Raw genomic sequence first — 14,593 nt, 5'->3', positions numbered from 1 at the left:
AGAATCCTCTCGAGGGCATCCCGATTCACTGAATCGAATGTTTTACAGAGATCAACAAAGGCTGAAAGCATCCCCTGCCGAAAGTCTTGTCTGCATTCGGTGAGGACCCGAAGAGCAAGGATACAATCAATAGTTGACCTCTTTGTTGTGAAGCCTGACTGCTCTGGAGATGGTGGCAAACCCTATCAAGAATTTTCTTTTTATGTTGAAGGCTTCAGTCACAGACTAAATAGTCCTTATTGAGACCAAGCATGAAATAAAAGAACTACCTTGATATTAAAGTAAGGAAAGAGGGAATAGTTTAAGAGTTTTTGAGAAAGTAAAAAAAAAAAATCTGCTTTTTGAATAGGGGAAGGCATAATTGTTTGGGAAGATGTGAGAAGGTAAAGACTTCCAGAGTTTGGCAGTGGAGGGGAAGACACAAAGTTATAATGGGCAACCCTTGAGTTGCCAATGGCCACACAATAATCATGTGATGTAGTGGCTTATCGAGCGTTCCTTGGTATCACTAATGGTGATGCTACACAAGCAGAAAGTTCTTGTGAGCAGAAACCGAAGTAATATCTGTAGAAAAGAGAAAGAGAGCCAACAATGCGGCATAATTTGAGCGGGTTGAGTTTTGAGGTTACATTGCGAGAATTGACAAGTTGAATAACTTTGTATTCAATTCCATCCAGTAAGTATGTGGAGCTGGAACCTCCCCAGATGTGAGAGTAGTACTCTCTATAAGGACAAATCAATCCTTTATATAGTTGGAGCAACTGTTCAGAGGAGAAGAATCTTCAACATCTGAACAGGACTCCTAATTTCTGCGAGGCAGACTTAGCTATTTGTGTAATGTGTGGATTCCAGGATAAATTTGATGTTAGAGTAATACCTAGTAGGTTAATTGTATCACATGGTATAATTGTAGAGCTTTCATAGGAGATTGGAGAGTTGAGAGAAGTTTTAGAGAGACGAGAAGAAATTGAGTTTTTGAAGCAATAAACTTCACTTGATTACATTTTCCCCACTGGGAGATCTTGTCCAAATCTGAATTTAAAGAGGTGACTGATGACGGGCAGATGTGTGAGGGAATACGGGGCAGATGGGAAAGACATGGAGGAATGTAATGTTGAGTCATCAGTATATGAGTGCATTTGGTTATTTGTGGAAGAAAGAAGGTCGTTGATAAAAAGAAGGAAGAGTGTTGGAGACAGAACGGAACCCTAAGGGACACCGCTTTTACTAGGGAAGGAGGGAGATGTTGAACCATCAACAATTACGGAGGTAGAGCGGTCGGAGAGAAAGCTCAATATGAGAGAGCAGAGTGAAGGAGGAAAGCCGAAAGAGGGAAGCTTGGATATCAAATCCCGATGCCAAACGCTGTCAAAGGCTTTTGAGATATCAAGGCCAACAACAAAGGATTCCCCAAAATCTCTCAAAGAAGAGGCCCAGACATTCGTAATGCAAGAAAGGAGATCAGCTGGAGATCTTGCCTTGTGAAAGCCGTATTGCTGGTCAGATAAGACTGTGAGATTCAAGATGCTTGAGAAAATGGGAATTGAGAAGACATTCAAAGGCTTTGGAAACAGTTGAAGTCAGAGCAATAGCATGGTGGTTGGAAGGGTTTGAACAATCACCCTACTTTAAAATAGGCTGTACTAAGGTATGTTTCCAGGTAAGAGGAAAAGTTTGTGTTATTAAACAAAAACGAAACAAACGAGCAAGCACGGGTGCAAGTTTCAAAGCGCATTCCTCAAAGACATTTGGGAGGAATGTAATCTTGCCCGAGGCCTTGCTGATGTCCAGAGAGAGAAGTATTTTTTTGACTACATGAAAAGAGATTATAGTGAGGGATAAAGGATTGGTGAGAGGAGCATCAGAGGGAGATGGAATGTTGGAGTAATCCAGTGTGGAATTGGAGGAGAAAAGAGAACCAAAAAGAGTTGCTTTATCAGTCGGAGAGACAGCGATAGTATCATCGGAACGGAAAAGCGAAGGAAAGATAGAGCGACAGAAGTTGTTGGAGATACTTTTAGCTCAGGACCAGAAATATCTATTGGTGGAAGAAGATGAGAGGTTGTTACATTCCTTTTGAATAAAGGAATGCTTCACCTCGAGAATAACACGTTTGCAATGATTTCTGTCAGACATGAAAGCTGAATGTGAGGAAGAAGAGTTTTTCCACGTCCGATATGCGGCATCCCATGCACGAATGGTCGCAGAGCAGGAATTATTAAACCAAGAATTGGTAAGAGAGATAGACTTGAAAGAGAAGGAGATAGAAGCCTCCATTTCTGCAACAATAACCTCAGCTATACGTTCAGCAGAGATACAGACATTGCCCAAGGAGAGACAGTCATCTTTCCAGGGAAAGTCAGAAAAGAAGTTTCATAAATTATCCGAGCAAAGACCTTGCCCGGTACTGAGAGCAGAGTCACCCCTCGGTAGTTGTTGCAGTTCTGGCAATCACCCTTCCCTTTCCAGAGAGGGACAACAAGCCCCCTCTTCCAATCAGTTGGGATGATGCCTGTGTTCCAGGCAGAGCACAGAACTGCATGCAACAACACGAGTGCAGCATTTCCACCAGCCTTGAGAAGTTCAACATGGATGCCACAGATCCCAGGAGCTTTGCCCCATTTCAACCGGTTTACCGCAGCCTGTTTCCACAAACAAAGGTGGATCACAGTTCATTGGAGGGTCCGCAAAAGGGATAGTAACACCCTTGACATCTAACTCGACAGCTGGTCGATCAGCCTGGTAGAGCTGTTCAAAGCAACCGGCCCAGCAGGCTTTCACTTCGGACTCCTCTGTCATGAGCTCACCACCCTCCGCTCTAACTACAGTACACCGAGGGATAGGCTTGGAGGAATGCAATGTGTGAATTCCCCTGTAAGGACAAGAATCACTTGACCACAAGTGATGCTCTACCCCCTCACAGATTCCTCACACATAGGCCTCCTTGTCCAACTTCAGCACACGTACAGTTTTATGCCTCAACTCCCTGAACAGCTCAGCTCTGCCATTCAGCCTGGCCCTGCGACTCTGCTCAATGGTATCCAGTGTCCCTTGAGAGTCAAAATTCGTCTTCACCCTTCGGTGAGTTCCAAGACATCCACCAGCAACATCAAGGACTGTGGTCTTGAAGAATTCCACAACTCTTCAGAATGCCCTGAAGTAACCAGACCCCCCAAATCCCCAGTCAGCCTGTTCGCAAACTCCTCAGCTACCCTCTCAACCTTGAGCTTGCCAACATCCAGCATTGGCTGGGATGGTACCATTCTTCCAGATTGAAGTTGAAACTTCAGAGTTGTTACAACAATCCTGTGGTCGGTATTGAGGAACTGAGCACTCAGGTCGATCATGCAATTCTGGATCATCCTCCAGCGACCAACAAGCACATGGTCGATCTCATTTGCCACACCACCAGTGTTGGAATACCATGTCCAACGTTGAGCCTGTGGGTGCTAAAACCATGAACCAGCCACCCTAAGTCCATATCTTCTTGTGAGGTCAAGGAACTTAGTGCTAATCTGGTTCACAGTTCCAGACCCATGGGGACCAACACATGTCTCATAACCATCCCTATCAGTTCCAGTTGATGCATTGAAATCCCCCAAGACTAGAAGAGTATCTCGCCTGGGGCAACGATCAACCACAGAATTGAGTGTGGCATAGAATGCGTCCTTCACGGTGAGATCATATGCCTCAGTCGGAGCATATACAGGACCAGGGAAATGACACTCAAGGAGTGACGAATCCTTCGTCTCATAATATGCTCATTGACCGGTGTTACCTCAATTATCATTGGAGTCAGCTTAATGGACACAGCTACAGCAACTCCTTGGGTATGGTAACCATTAGAGTGACCAGACCAACAGTCGATGTAAACACCCATCATGACCTCGCCGATATCCAGTCTCCGATCCTCAGAGAGTGCTGCAATACTGAGGTCCGCACGCTTGAGCTCAGATGATATCTGAGAGAGGTGATCATCCTTTCTTCGGGATAGGACATTCCAGGCACCTCCCTGTAAGGGACCGCAATTCAGGACTGAACCTATTTGGTCTTCCATCTGATTTTTATTGAATTTATTTTATTCCCATTCTAAATTCAATTGAATAATAATAAACGTCATGGGTCAGGGTCAGGTGTCCAATCAAAGTGGGACGTCTTGGTACCCGGTCAAATTTTGTCTCTTATTAATTGCGTAACACAAACTATAGAAATATCACACAAAACAAGTCCTGGCGAGGGTCTGCAATCTGTGATTTTTATATATTGTTGCGGATTCGCACCCGCCGGCGTGCGAGCGGCCACGTAACTCGAATCGCGGCACGTCGCCCACCGGACGGACAATCCCGTCGTGACCCTCTCGGACTAACGCCGGGAACTAGTCACGGGTGGGCCTTTCGGCCTCACCACGATCGTGCCAATCGGCCCCCCGCGTGGGATAGGGTTGCTCGCCAAATTCGACCTACCTAAGTACCCACACGGAGGGTAGACCGGGCGATCGCACCTCGCCGCAGGTCGACTTCGGACACGGGCCACTTTAAGCGACCCGTTCCGTACTATCGGGATAACCGAGCGGTGTTATCGTCAACCTCGACGGTTCGATTAATTATTGGGTGTATTTAGCCCACGACCAGCCCTTTACGTGAAGTAAGATGGAGATTCAATAAAAGAAAAGACGAAGCGAAACGGGAAAAACAGTTCAACATAAAGCACATTTATTCCGCGGCAAACGGAAAGCACACATATACAATTACCACAATTATGCACCAAAAGCAAATGTAAAAGTAACACGACAATTCTGCACAAAAAGCAAATGCAACAAAAGAGACACAATGCAGATCTACTACCGACTACGCGAGCACACGCAACACTTACACAGTTTTACTTCACAGACGGCGCCGACAACACATATACTCCAAAGCAAAAGAAAAAGGGGCCACCCTCAACTATAAGGCGGCAGACGGGCCTGGGGCCGAGACCGCGTCGAGCCTACCCGTCTGGTGATGAGCCGCAAAATGGCGGCGGCGCCCCGACTCCGCGGGCCTCGCTGGCACTGCCTGGAATGGGGTGGGAACGGGGCCCCCTTCTCACACTATCTCAGCGCGGGGGGAAACAGGGGGGGGGGGTTGTTGATGCTCGGGGGGTGGAGGATATCTGGCTGGATTGGGTCCCACGACGAGCGACTCCACTGCGAGCTCGACCGCATTCCCGGCCTCCCCTCTCCGCAGCTCCCCGACTCTGACACGAGCGCAGACCTCCACAAAGCTTCTTGGCTTCTCCAGCCTCTCCGGACCCCGACAGACACTCTCTCGACTGATTTCGCCGCCGCCACAACTCTCCAACTCTTTCCTCTTCTCAACTCTCTAACTCTTCCTCTTCTCAACTCTTTCCAACTGCCCTGATTCGCTCCACGCTCGGCGCTTTATAGTCCGACAGGAGAAATCATATGCAGATTTTGGATCAGGAACGGCTCGGGGGCGGAGCCACGCTCGCCCATCGGACGAAGGAAAAGTGGGCGTGAATCATTCTTGATCCGCGAATCTGCATATAGCGATTATACTCCGACGCGCCTGGAGGCGGGGCCAAATCGCCCCACGCTCGCTGATAGGACAGAACAGAAGTGGGCGTGAATCATTCTTGATCCGATTTCTCGGAAAGGCTGGTGTTTTTGCACCCGCTGCTCGGTGCGCGCCCTGTACGAGTCCAGTATCGGTGCCCACAAGCGGCGCGGGAATGGCGGTGATGCGATGGTTGCGAGGGCGAGTTGTGACGGTAAAGGTCGTAGCTGTTGGCGTTGTTGTTGTTGTGTGAAGCGGCGTTGCGGTTGGTGGTTGAGGCGGTTGTGATGGTGGTGTGATTGGGCAGTTTTGGTTAAAGCGGTTGTTGTGAAAGCGGTTGTGGAGAAGGTGGCTGTGGTTGTCGAGATGCGGTTGGTGGTGGTTGTGGTGGTAGTAATGGCGGTTGGTACGTGGTTGGCTCAAAATAAAGATAGAACAGAAAAACGGCTATCTAAAAGGGTCGCAGCCCGAATGAATGACATTTAATCCCTCTAAACAACGGGTTTGGGCTAACTACACATATACTTACAGTGATATCTCACCTACGGGACCTGAATGGTGGTTTGCGAATTTCGTCAACCACAACAATATGTCTGTCTGTCTGTCTGTCTGTCTGTCTGTCTGTCTGTCTGTCTGTCTGTCTGTCTCTCTCTCTTTCCATTTCAACTCACAAACTCAGTCAAGTCGATATTTGGAAAAAAGAGACGACCCTAATTTGCACATCTCTGTTTTGCTAATGCCCCTGTCCAAGGAGATTGGTAAAGGTAGGGCACCCCCCCCCCACTTGACTGTTAGTTTATGTGAAAGGGGGGGGGGAGGAGGGAGAAAAACTGACTTAATACTGGAGTCTTTGCAAAAACAATTAAAGAAACACTATTTAAATGCCAGTCCGTCTTGCATTTGCATTGCTTAAAGAATATTGAATCTGATAAAGACTTTTACTTGAATAGAGGAAAACAAAAACCAGAGCTGTATGAAATAAAGGGAAAAGTTTTTGTTTGTTGATGAATTTTGAGTGACGATGATGATATTGGGGACAAAAATCTGATTGATTGTCACTTACCAAAAATAACTTACTCTCGATCACAGACAATGACAGACAGCATGTTGTCCATGTGGCATCAAGCAACGAACCAGCGTGAATTTTTGCCGTTTCGGGAGACAGTGATTTTGCTGCGTATATCAAATGTTTATGTTGTGCAGTTGACAGTTCGGGCTGTAAAGCCAAATGAGAAATTTACCACTGACCAATCACGTTTCATGGCATAAGGTGGAGATGTAAACATCAGTGTTTCTCAAATTATCATTCGGTGTGGGTGGGGCACTGTTGAGTCATGATCACATGACCCTTTCACTCGTTGGGCATGGCCGAAAGCAAAGGGAGCCGAGAGGGCTGTTATAAATGTATTGTTTGTTTGGTCCCAGGCCCACAACAGAAATTATATGAGATTTTTGCATCTATTGATGAAAGTTGAAGCGTGTGTGTGTGTGTGCGTGTGTGTGTGTGTGCGTGTGTGCGTGTGTGCGTGTGTGCGTGTGTGCGTGTGTGCGTGTGTGCGTGTGTGCGTGTGTGCGTGCGTGTGTGCGTGTGTGCGTGCGTGTGTGCGTGTGTGCGTGTGTGCGGGTGTGCGGGTGTGCGGGTGTGTGTGTTTTCTCTCTTTCATAAATTCACTGTGGCCGCTACCTTATATTAACAGAAAGTAATAGGAAATCAACACCTCTGTCTCGTCCATGGACATTTGTCATATTTCCTACATTTCCGTGAGTCCGATTTACATTCAGGAACAGAACAATTATGGTTAACAATTTTGAAATTGACTCTCTTTCGTCTAAATCCTGAAAATTGTGTTTAAAAGACTGTTTTAACAATAGATTTTAAGCTAGTAACGGCAGGTTAAAAGTGCCCGACGAGCAGAACCGATTCAGTGCAAACACACAGCGCATGCGCAAAAGGCCCCGTTTAACATTCGTACATCATTCTGAAAGTCACATATGAGCAATTCATCAGTTGCATTACTTGGAAATGAGTGTGAGGTGCACTGGGCTGTTCGGCAAGCACTGTGCCAAGCATATTTCTCTCTCAATTATCAACTTTGAGTCTCAACTCTGCTCTGTACCTCTACATAGCATGTGTAATAAGTGTAGTCAGTGTTTGCAGAGTAGATCGATAGCCATATGACACCATAATGAGCGGTCCAAAAACACTTAACAGCCCAAGGTAGTGCAAATAAGCAAGTGCATAAACTTTCTTTATGGAAATATGCATGGTCTGACATTTGAACTTATAACTCATTCGACGATGAAAGGAATGGACATAAACTTTGCACTATCAAGTAACTAATTAATCACTATCATTTCCTACGGAGGACATCGTTGTATTCTAACGCAAGCAGTGCTGTGGTCAGCTGTACCTGTCAGCACAGCTGAGATTGAGGCCATGCTGATTTACATACACTTGACGCAATGCAAACTTATCCGAATTCCGAGGCAATCTGGGACTAGGCAAATTTTTGGCCAAAATGACAGAGCCGGCCAGATCCAAACAGAGTTATAAAGTTTGGGACAAAATAAATGTCAAGAAATAGATAAATAATTTTGTTGGAAGTGCATCCAAACGAAGCGCTTTTCAAAGAGCAAAGCTGGGCAGGGCTGTACCAAGATCTTCCAAGGTAATAGGTCTCTCTCTCTCTCGATGGGAACGCCCATCTTCACACAACACTCGTAGGCTTACGGAGATCGAGGTGACACGAACAGAATTGACATGCTCCAACGAATAGATTTTAGAAAAAGATTCCTCAACAAATTGTTTATTCACTGGTTGGGAGAAAGTAATAGATGAGTCTGCCAATTGCAACTGAATAAGCTGCTTACTAGGAATGCATTTCTCAAAGGAAAATAAATATTGAGTTGGTACATCTGTTATTCCTTTCAGCTATTTCTGAAATAAGAAAAACTTTCTCAACTAAAGCCATTTCTCGATTATTTTGTTGCCCTCAAGCCTACCGAAAATGCAATATCTCTGGTTGCAGCTATTTTTTTCTGTTTCACAATCAGCCCTTTTCAAAAAGCTCCGATGTCACCGACAGAACACTTCAATTTGAGTTTTTATGACATCCCACAACACCACCGACTTAACAGAATAGCTTGACTTTTGTTCGAACAAATCTGGCCAGAAAGATTCAAAAGCTGGAATGAAATTAAAGTCTTCAAGTAAACCGTGATTAAATTTGCAATGATCAAGAACTTCCTGGAAATGCTTTTAAAAAGTCAAACAACTGAGAGAGCAAGGCAGTGATCATAGAAACCAGAAGGCAGGGTATCAGGTTTACAAACTCCATGTAATAAATAAGAGTTGACGTAGATATGATGAAGCTTAGCAAGTGAAATATGATTGTTAGGTCACCACCACCATGTGTAGCACTATTCACAAGGGTGCTGTAATTGCCAAACGCTATGGAGATGATATTTCGTAACGATGTTTGTACAGAGCTTTACAGTACTGGCCCATTCTCTTGGGGGTTCTGGCCCATTCTCTATGAATGAAGCATTAAAAGTACAATTAACAGACGGACCTCTCGTAGCTTGTACATGTTGCTGCGTTTGAGCCTGGGGAGCAACTGCTGAAATATATCTATTCGGGTTCTTCCCGACATCTTTGTTCTTTGTTCCTTCCTAAAAAAAAAATGTTTTTTTTTTTTCATATTTCTCTTTATTCATTATAATTCTTGCTTTTTATTCTCTTTCATCTCTTTTACTCTCTATTTCTCTCTTTCATTAGGTATCTGTCAAAGGGGAAGTGAATTCTTTCACAATTTTTTTTGAATAAGGCTCACTTGGCCGCGCCTGGATGGGTTTGAGGGTTGTGGAGTAGCGGCTGAAACCCGAATCCTATCCGGGTTCCTCCTGATGACTCGATCTTTGCTTCTTCGGGTTCCTTCTTGGTCTTCAGTTTCATTAAAAAAAAAGTCTGTAATTCCAGTGTTTGAAGGGATTTCAACAATTTAGGCAAAAAAATTTATCTGCACATTTTTGCTTGGAGCAATTTTTTTTTTCTTTTTGTAAACTCTGAAAAACTTGAACTCAATGATATAAAATGTCAGAGGCAAGATGACGATCAATAATTCTCGACAATGGAAGGGAAGACGGCTGAAAATGTTTCCCTAAAAGTAAATACAACACCTGCCTTACACGAGGAGCATTTATTTAGAGAAAAAGAAAAATGAAAAACAAACACTCCATCTCGATACGATTACTTACCACTGGGCACGAGCACATCTGACAGCATGGGTCTCTTGTAACACGGCTCGGTGAACACGTCATCTGCTTCGATAAGTTGTTATTTGAACCTGATGGAGTGGTCTTCCACCAACATTAACATTCACTGTCCCAATCCTAATGTGAACCATGAAGAAAAGTAATGGCTTCAAAATACTATTGACAAAAATGAATCATTAAGCATCTTTTTAGATGAAGCAATCAATTGTTTTTAAATGGTGGTGTGCCTCTTAAAAAAAAAATCTAATGAGTCAGGATTATGAACAATAGCCTGACACACAAGAAAATACAGTAAATCCAGAAAATACTGCACCAAATTTAATTCCATTTCCGAAATGTATTTTGTAAAAAAAGGTTACATTTGTTCAGATGAAGTAGGGCCTTAACCAGCCAGCTTTTCTACCTGTTTCAACCTGACTGTTAACTTCCGACACATCAGACTCATCAGTCGGTTTTTATCCCCCGCCCCTCCAACAAAGTTGGAGATGGGGGGTTGGGTGGGGGGGGACATTCAAATTAGTTCTGACCGACCAACCGACTGTCTGTCTGGTCATGTACTTTTGTGTATGCAATATTTCAAAAACTGTTGAACATTTAGCTTTCATACTGCAGATATCTATTCCTCATACCACCGAAAAGGCAGGGGGCCGATAGCATCAGCTCCTTGAAATTTTCAAGTCACTCAACTTTCACAAAGGAGGAAACAAAGCACAGCAAGGAAGGTTAATGTGCAAAGCAACTGAGAACGATGATGCAAATGATGTCAAAACTGTAAAAACTAACGTTATGTTTAGGAGAGGGCATATATATATATATATATATATATATATATATATATATATATATATATATATATATATATATATATATATATATATATATATATAAAGCCTGGTGTTGGCTTAGTGGTTAGGGTGGTGGCTTGGGATCCCAGGGTCCTGAGTTCAAGCCCCGTTGGCTGCTGAATTAACACCAGGGGGTTGACTCAGCCTGTCATCCTTCCGAGGTCGGCAAAATGAGTACCAGTGTACTGGTCCCTGTGTATGCCCCGGTTAGAATAGGTATACCATATCCCTGTGTGTTGTAAGAGGCGACCAGGGTTGGCGTCAGGAAGGGCATCCGGCCATAAAACATTGCCTCAAGAAAAAGCCCAACCCCTGCACAGCAGGGAAAAATGGCTGTAAAAACGGTCATATATATATATATATATATATATATATATATATATATATATATATATATATATATATATATATATATATGATGCATCATCCTGATGACGATGATGCAAATGCAGTCAAAACTCTAAAAACTAACGTTATGTTTCGGAGAGGGCATATATATATATATATATATATATATATATATATATATATATATATATATATATATATATATATATATATATATATATATATATATATATATAGATATATATATATATATATATATATATATATATATCCGGGTGGTCCTTCGTTCGGGGGTAAATTTTCGAATTCATTTATTTTAAGCTCCAACCCCCGGAATTCGTTGAAATAGTTGAGAAAACTCTTCTGGTGTTTTTATTTCAAATTCCAACAACATTTACCTCTCCCTCATCGGCCTTGAAGTTTAGCCTCAGTTTCTCGGGGCGGCTGACATTAGAACGACGATGTATCGACCTGTGCTGAACTTTAAAACGCTTCTGTAATGTCCAATCGTCTCTTTTGATGTGATACGTCGATCTGTGTGTTTGTGTAATGTGTAATACTCGTTCTTCTCACCGCCCCCCCCAACAATTTTTATTTTTTTCTGGTTGAGTCATCAATCTATCAAGCATGGCAGCAGCGAACCGTCGCGATTTGATTGCTCCATTGGAAATCATTGCCGGGTCTCAACTTCCCTCGGAAGAAGAAGTGCTGGGACTGTTGATATACCGAATCGAGGTAGACAGGAAGTCTGTGCGGGAGGCGGCCAACGATGTGATGGAAATTGTCATTGAGCTCTGGTTGAAAGCCAGGATCCCACTCGAGTGACAGGACACCATCCTGGCAAAGATTGAAAAACTCCATAAGGAGTTTGGAAACGTCAAGCGGAACACGGGGCGAGCTGGCTCTCAAGCGGTGCGTGAGGAAACTTTCAAGAAGCGGACAAAGAATCTCTTCGATGTCGCCACCGCCAATGCCCTGGACATCCTCACGAATGAGGAGGATAAGGCATTTCTGCTGGCTCAGCGTGAACCCGGTCGCCATGGAAAGCTGGGATCTGTCGACACATGGTTAGCTGCCGTGGAGGCCCGCGCCACTCAACGCCGTGAGGAGCAGGAGCAACAGAGGCAGCGCGCGGAGGATGAAGCCAGCACGTCCATGATCCAAGTGGAATTGGAATCGTCGTCCACCTCTGCGGATGAGACCAGTCAGGAGGGGAGCGGAGACGGAGAAGTGAGACCTCCAAAGAGCCCCAGGATGGCTATGACAAACGTGATCACGCCAAGTGTGGCAGTGGCTCTGGACAGGACCAAGATTACCGACCAGGGAGCAGTCTATGTCTTGTCGGCGGCAGCCCACTCGTTCGGCCATGACATCTCCGAGAGGAACATCAACCGCAGCTCAATCCGGCGGCATCGGCGGAAACACCGGACGGATGCTCGTGTGGCACTCAATGAGGAGCTACGGGGGGAGGGGGGGCTGCACGCTCATTGTTCATTGGGATGGGAAATTGATGCAAGACCTTACGACTAAGGATACCGTCGATCGACTTCCCATTCTGGTCTCAGGCAATGGAACGGTGCAGCTCCTCAACGTCCCCAAGCTGTCGAACGGAACGGGCTCTGAGATGGCCAAAGCAGTTGCTGGGGCACTCGAAGACTGGGACTTTACTGAACGCATCAGTGGGATGTCGTTTGACACGACATCCTCCAACACTGGCCTGAAGAACGGGGCTTGTGTCCTGATCGAACAACAGCTCAAGAAAGATCTCCTGTAGTTCGCGTGCCACCATCATGTCCTTGAGCTGCTCCTCGCTGCGGCTTTCACGATGGTCATCGGCCCCACGTCAGGTCCAACAGTGATCATGTTAAAGCGCTTCCAAGGTCATGGAAGTTCATCGACCGGAGTCAGCTTGAGTCCGGTGATTCCCATCCCCATGTGCGTCCTCTGCTGGACCATGTGGACAAGGACTGGTTCCAGAGCACCCTCATCAACCACAAGGGCCTTCGGGATGACTACCGGGAACTGCTGGAATTGACTGTGATCTTCCTCGGCCAGGTCCCCCCACGAGGAGTAAGGTTCCTAGCCCCCGGACCCATGCACCACGCAAGGTGGATGTCCAAAGCCATCTACGCACTGAAGGTGTGGATGTTCCAGAGCCAATTCAAGCTCACAGCGAGGGAGGACAAGGGCCTGCGGGAAATCGCCGTCTTCGTCAGTCGCCCGTACGCGAAAGCCTGGACACTGGCTCCGGATGCCGCAGCTGCCCCTCAACACGACCTGCAACTTCTGAAGGATTTGACGACCTAGATGGACGTCAACTGGGACGTGGGCAAGGCAGCTCTGACCAAGCTGCAAGGGCACCTGTGGTACCTCTGAGGAGCTTGTCGCTCTGGCGCTCTTTGACCCCCTGGTCACGGTGGAGGAGAAGAGGCAAATACTCACCTCACTTCACACCATGGTGGGAGATGAATCTCCAGCGAAGCACCCAAAGCTGCCCAGCCAAGACTTCTCAGGACTCCAACTGCAAGACATGGCATCAATCAACACGTGACGGTTCTTCCAGAAGCTGCGCCTGGAAGACGGCTTCCTCGACGCCGATCCCGCGACCTGGCTGCAGCGGGAAGACTTCCGGACAGCGGCGGCCTTCGTGCAGGGGATAGCGGTCATCAACGACAACGCGGAGCGAGGAGTTGCCCTCATCCAGGAATACAACCGAATGCTAACTCAGGATGATGAGCAACTGCAATTTCTCCTCCAAGTTGTCTCTCGTCATCACGTGGAGTTTCCGGACTCCACAAAGAAGACCATAGCTGCTGGTGTGGCGGCCCAGCAGGAGCAGGAGCACTAAGTCAGACGGGCCGAGGAGCCTTGTGGGACATTTTGCTTAAGATTTTTGTTACAGTTTAATACATTTAACTGTGTAATGAGGTAACCATTTATAAAACACTGGATGTTGTGTGTTATAAGCTAACATTTTGGGAATAAATGGCACAAAAAAATTTTTTCAATGATTGTTTTTATTCCTCAGGGTGAAACTTCAAGGTCGATGAGGGAGGGGTAAATGTTGTCCGATTGGAAAAAAAAAAGTTCACCAGGAGAGTTTTGTCGACTATTCCAATGAATCCCGGGGGTGGAGCTTAGAAAATCCGAAGTTGAGGAATAAGGACCACCCTAATATATATATATATATATATATATATATATATATATATATATATATATATATATATATATATATATATATATATATATATATATATATACATATACATGTAGATAATAATTTGAAACATAACTTGGTCGATATGGGAAATCAAACAAGGTGTACGAGAAAAGGAGAACGTGATGCATGTGGTCCCACACTCCATTGTCCAGGGCAAATGTTTGAGATAAAAGCAGAGAAAGTCATTGTGCAAGAGTTATTGACATTCGTATGCATCATATAAAAGGGATGTGCAGTGGTGAGACAATCAAAGGCTCAAAAGGAAAGCAAGGCGAATGTACTTTGCATCAAAAATTGATATTGCTGCATAACATTAATCTTTTTCTTTTTCTTAATGACGCCGAGGA

General features: G+C 45.2%; 2 protein-coding genes across 3 annotated transcripts in view; one reads left to right on the top strand and one right to left on the bottom strand.

Moving 5' to 3' along the window:
• LOC147021608 (bone morphogenetic protein receptor type-2-like) overlaps window positions 1–14,593 on the bottom strand; it is a 182,577-nt gene that overhangs the window by 156,089 nt on the left and 11,895 nt on the right. The gene's annotated exons all lie outside the window — the stretch shown is intronic.
• LOC147021609 (uncharacterized) lies at window positions 11,651–13,871 on the top strand. Its single transcript, XM_085893518.1, has 5 exons — window positions 11,651–11,758; window positions 11,852–12,461; window positions 12,589–12,793; window positions 12,871–13,321; window positions 13,587–13,871. Exons 1-5 carry the CDS (start codon window positions 11,651–11,653, stop codon window positions 13,869–13,871), a joined length of 1,659 nt encoding a protein of 552 aa, XP_085749644.1.

This window comes from Eptatretus burgeri, chromosome 8 (genome assembly GCF_056783735.1).
Source record: "Eptatretus burgeri isolate ZD-2024b chromosome 8, Ebu_testis_v1, whole genome shotgun sequence".
In the NCBI taxonomy this organism is placed as follows: Eukaryota; Metazoa; Chordata; class Myxini; order Myxiniformes; family Myxinidae; genus Eptatretus; species Eptatretus burgeri.
The sequence above is the reverse complement of the archived record's forward strand: the minus strand, read 5'-3'. Positions and strand labels throughout refer to the sequence as shown.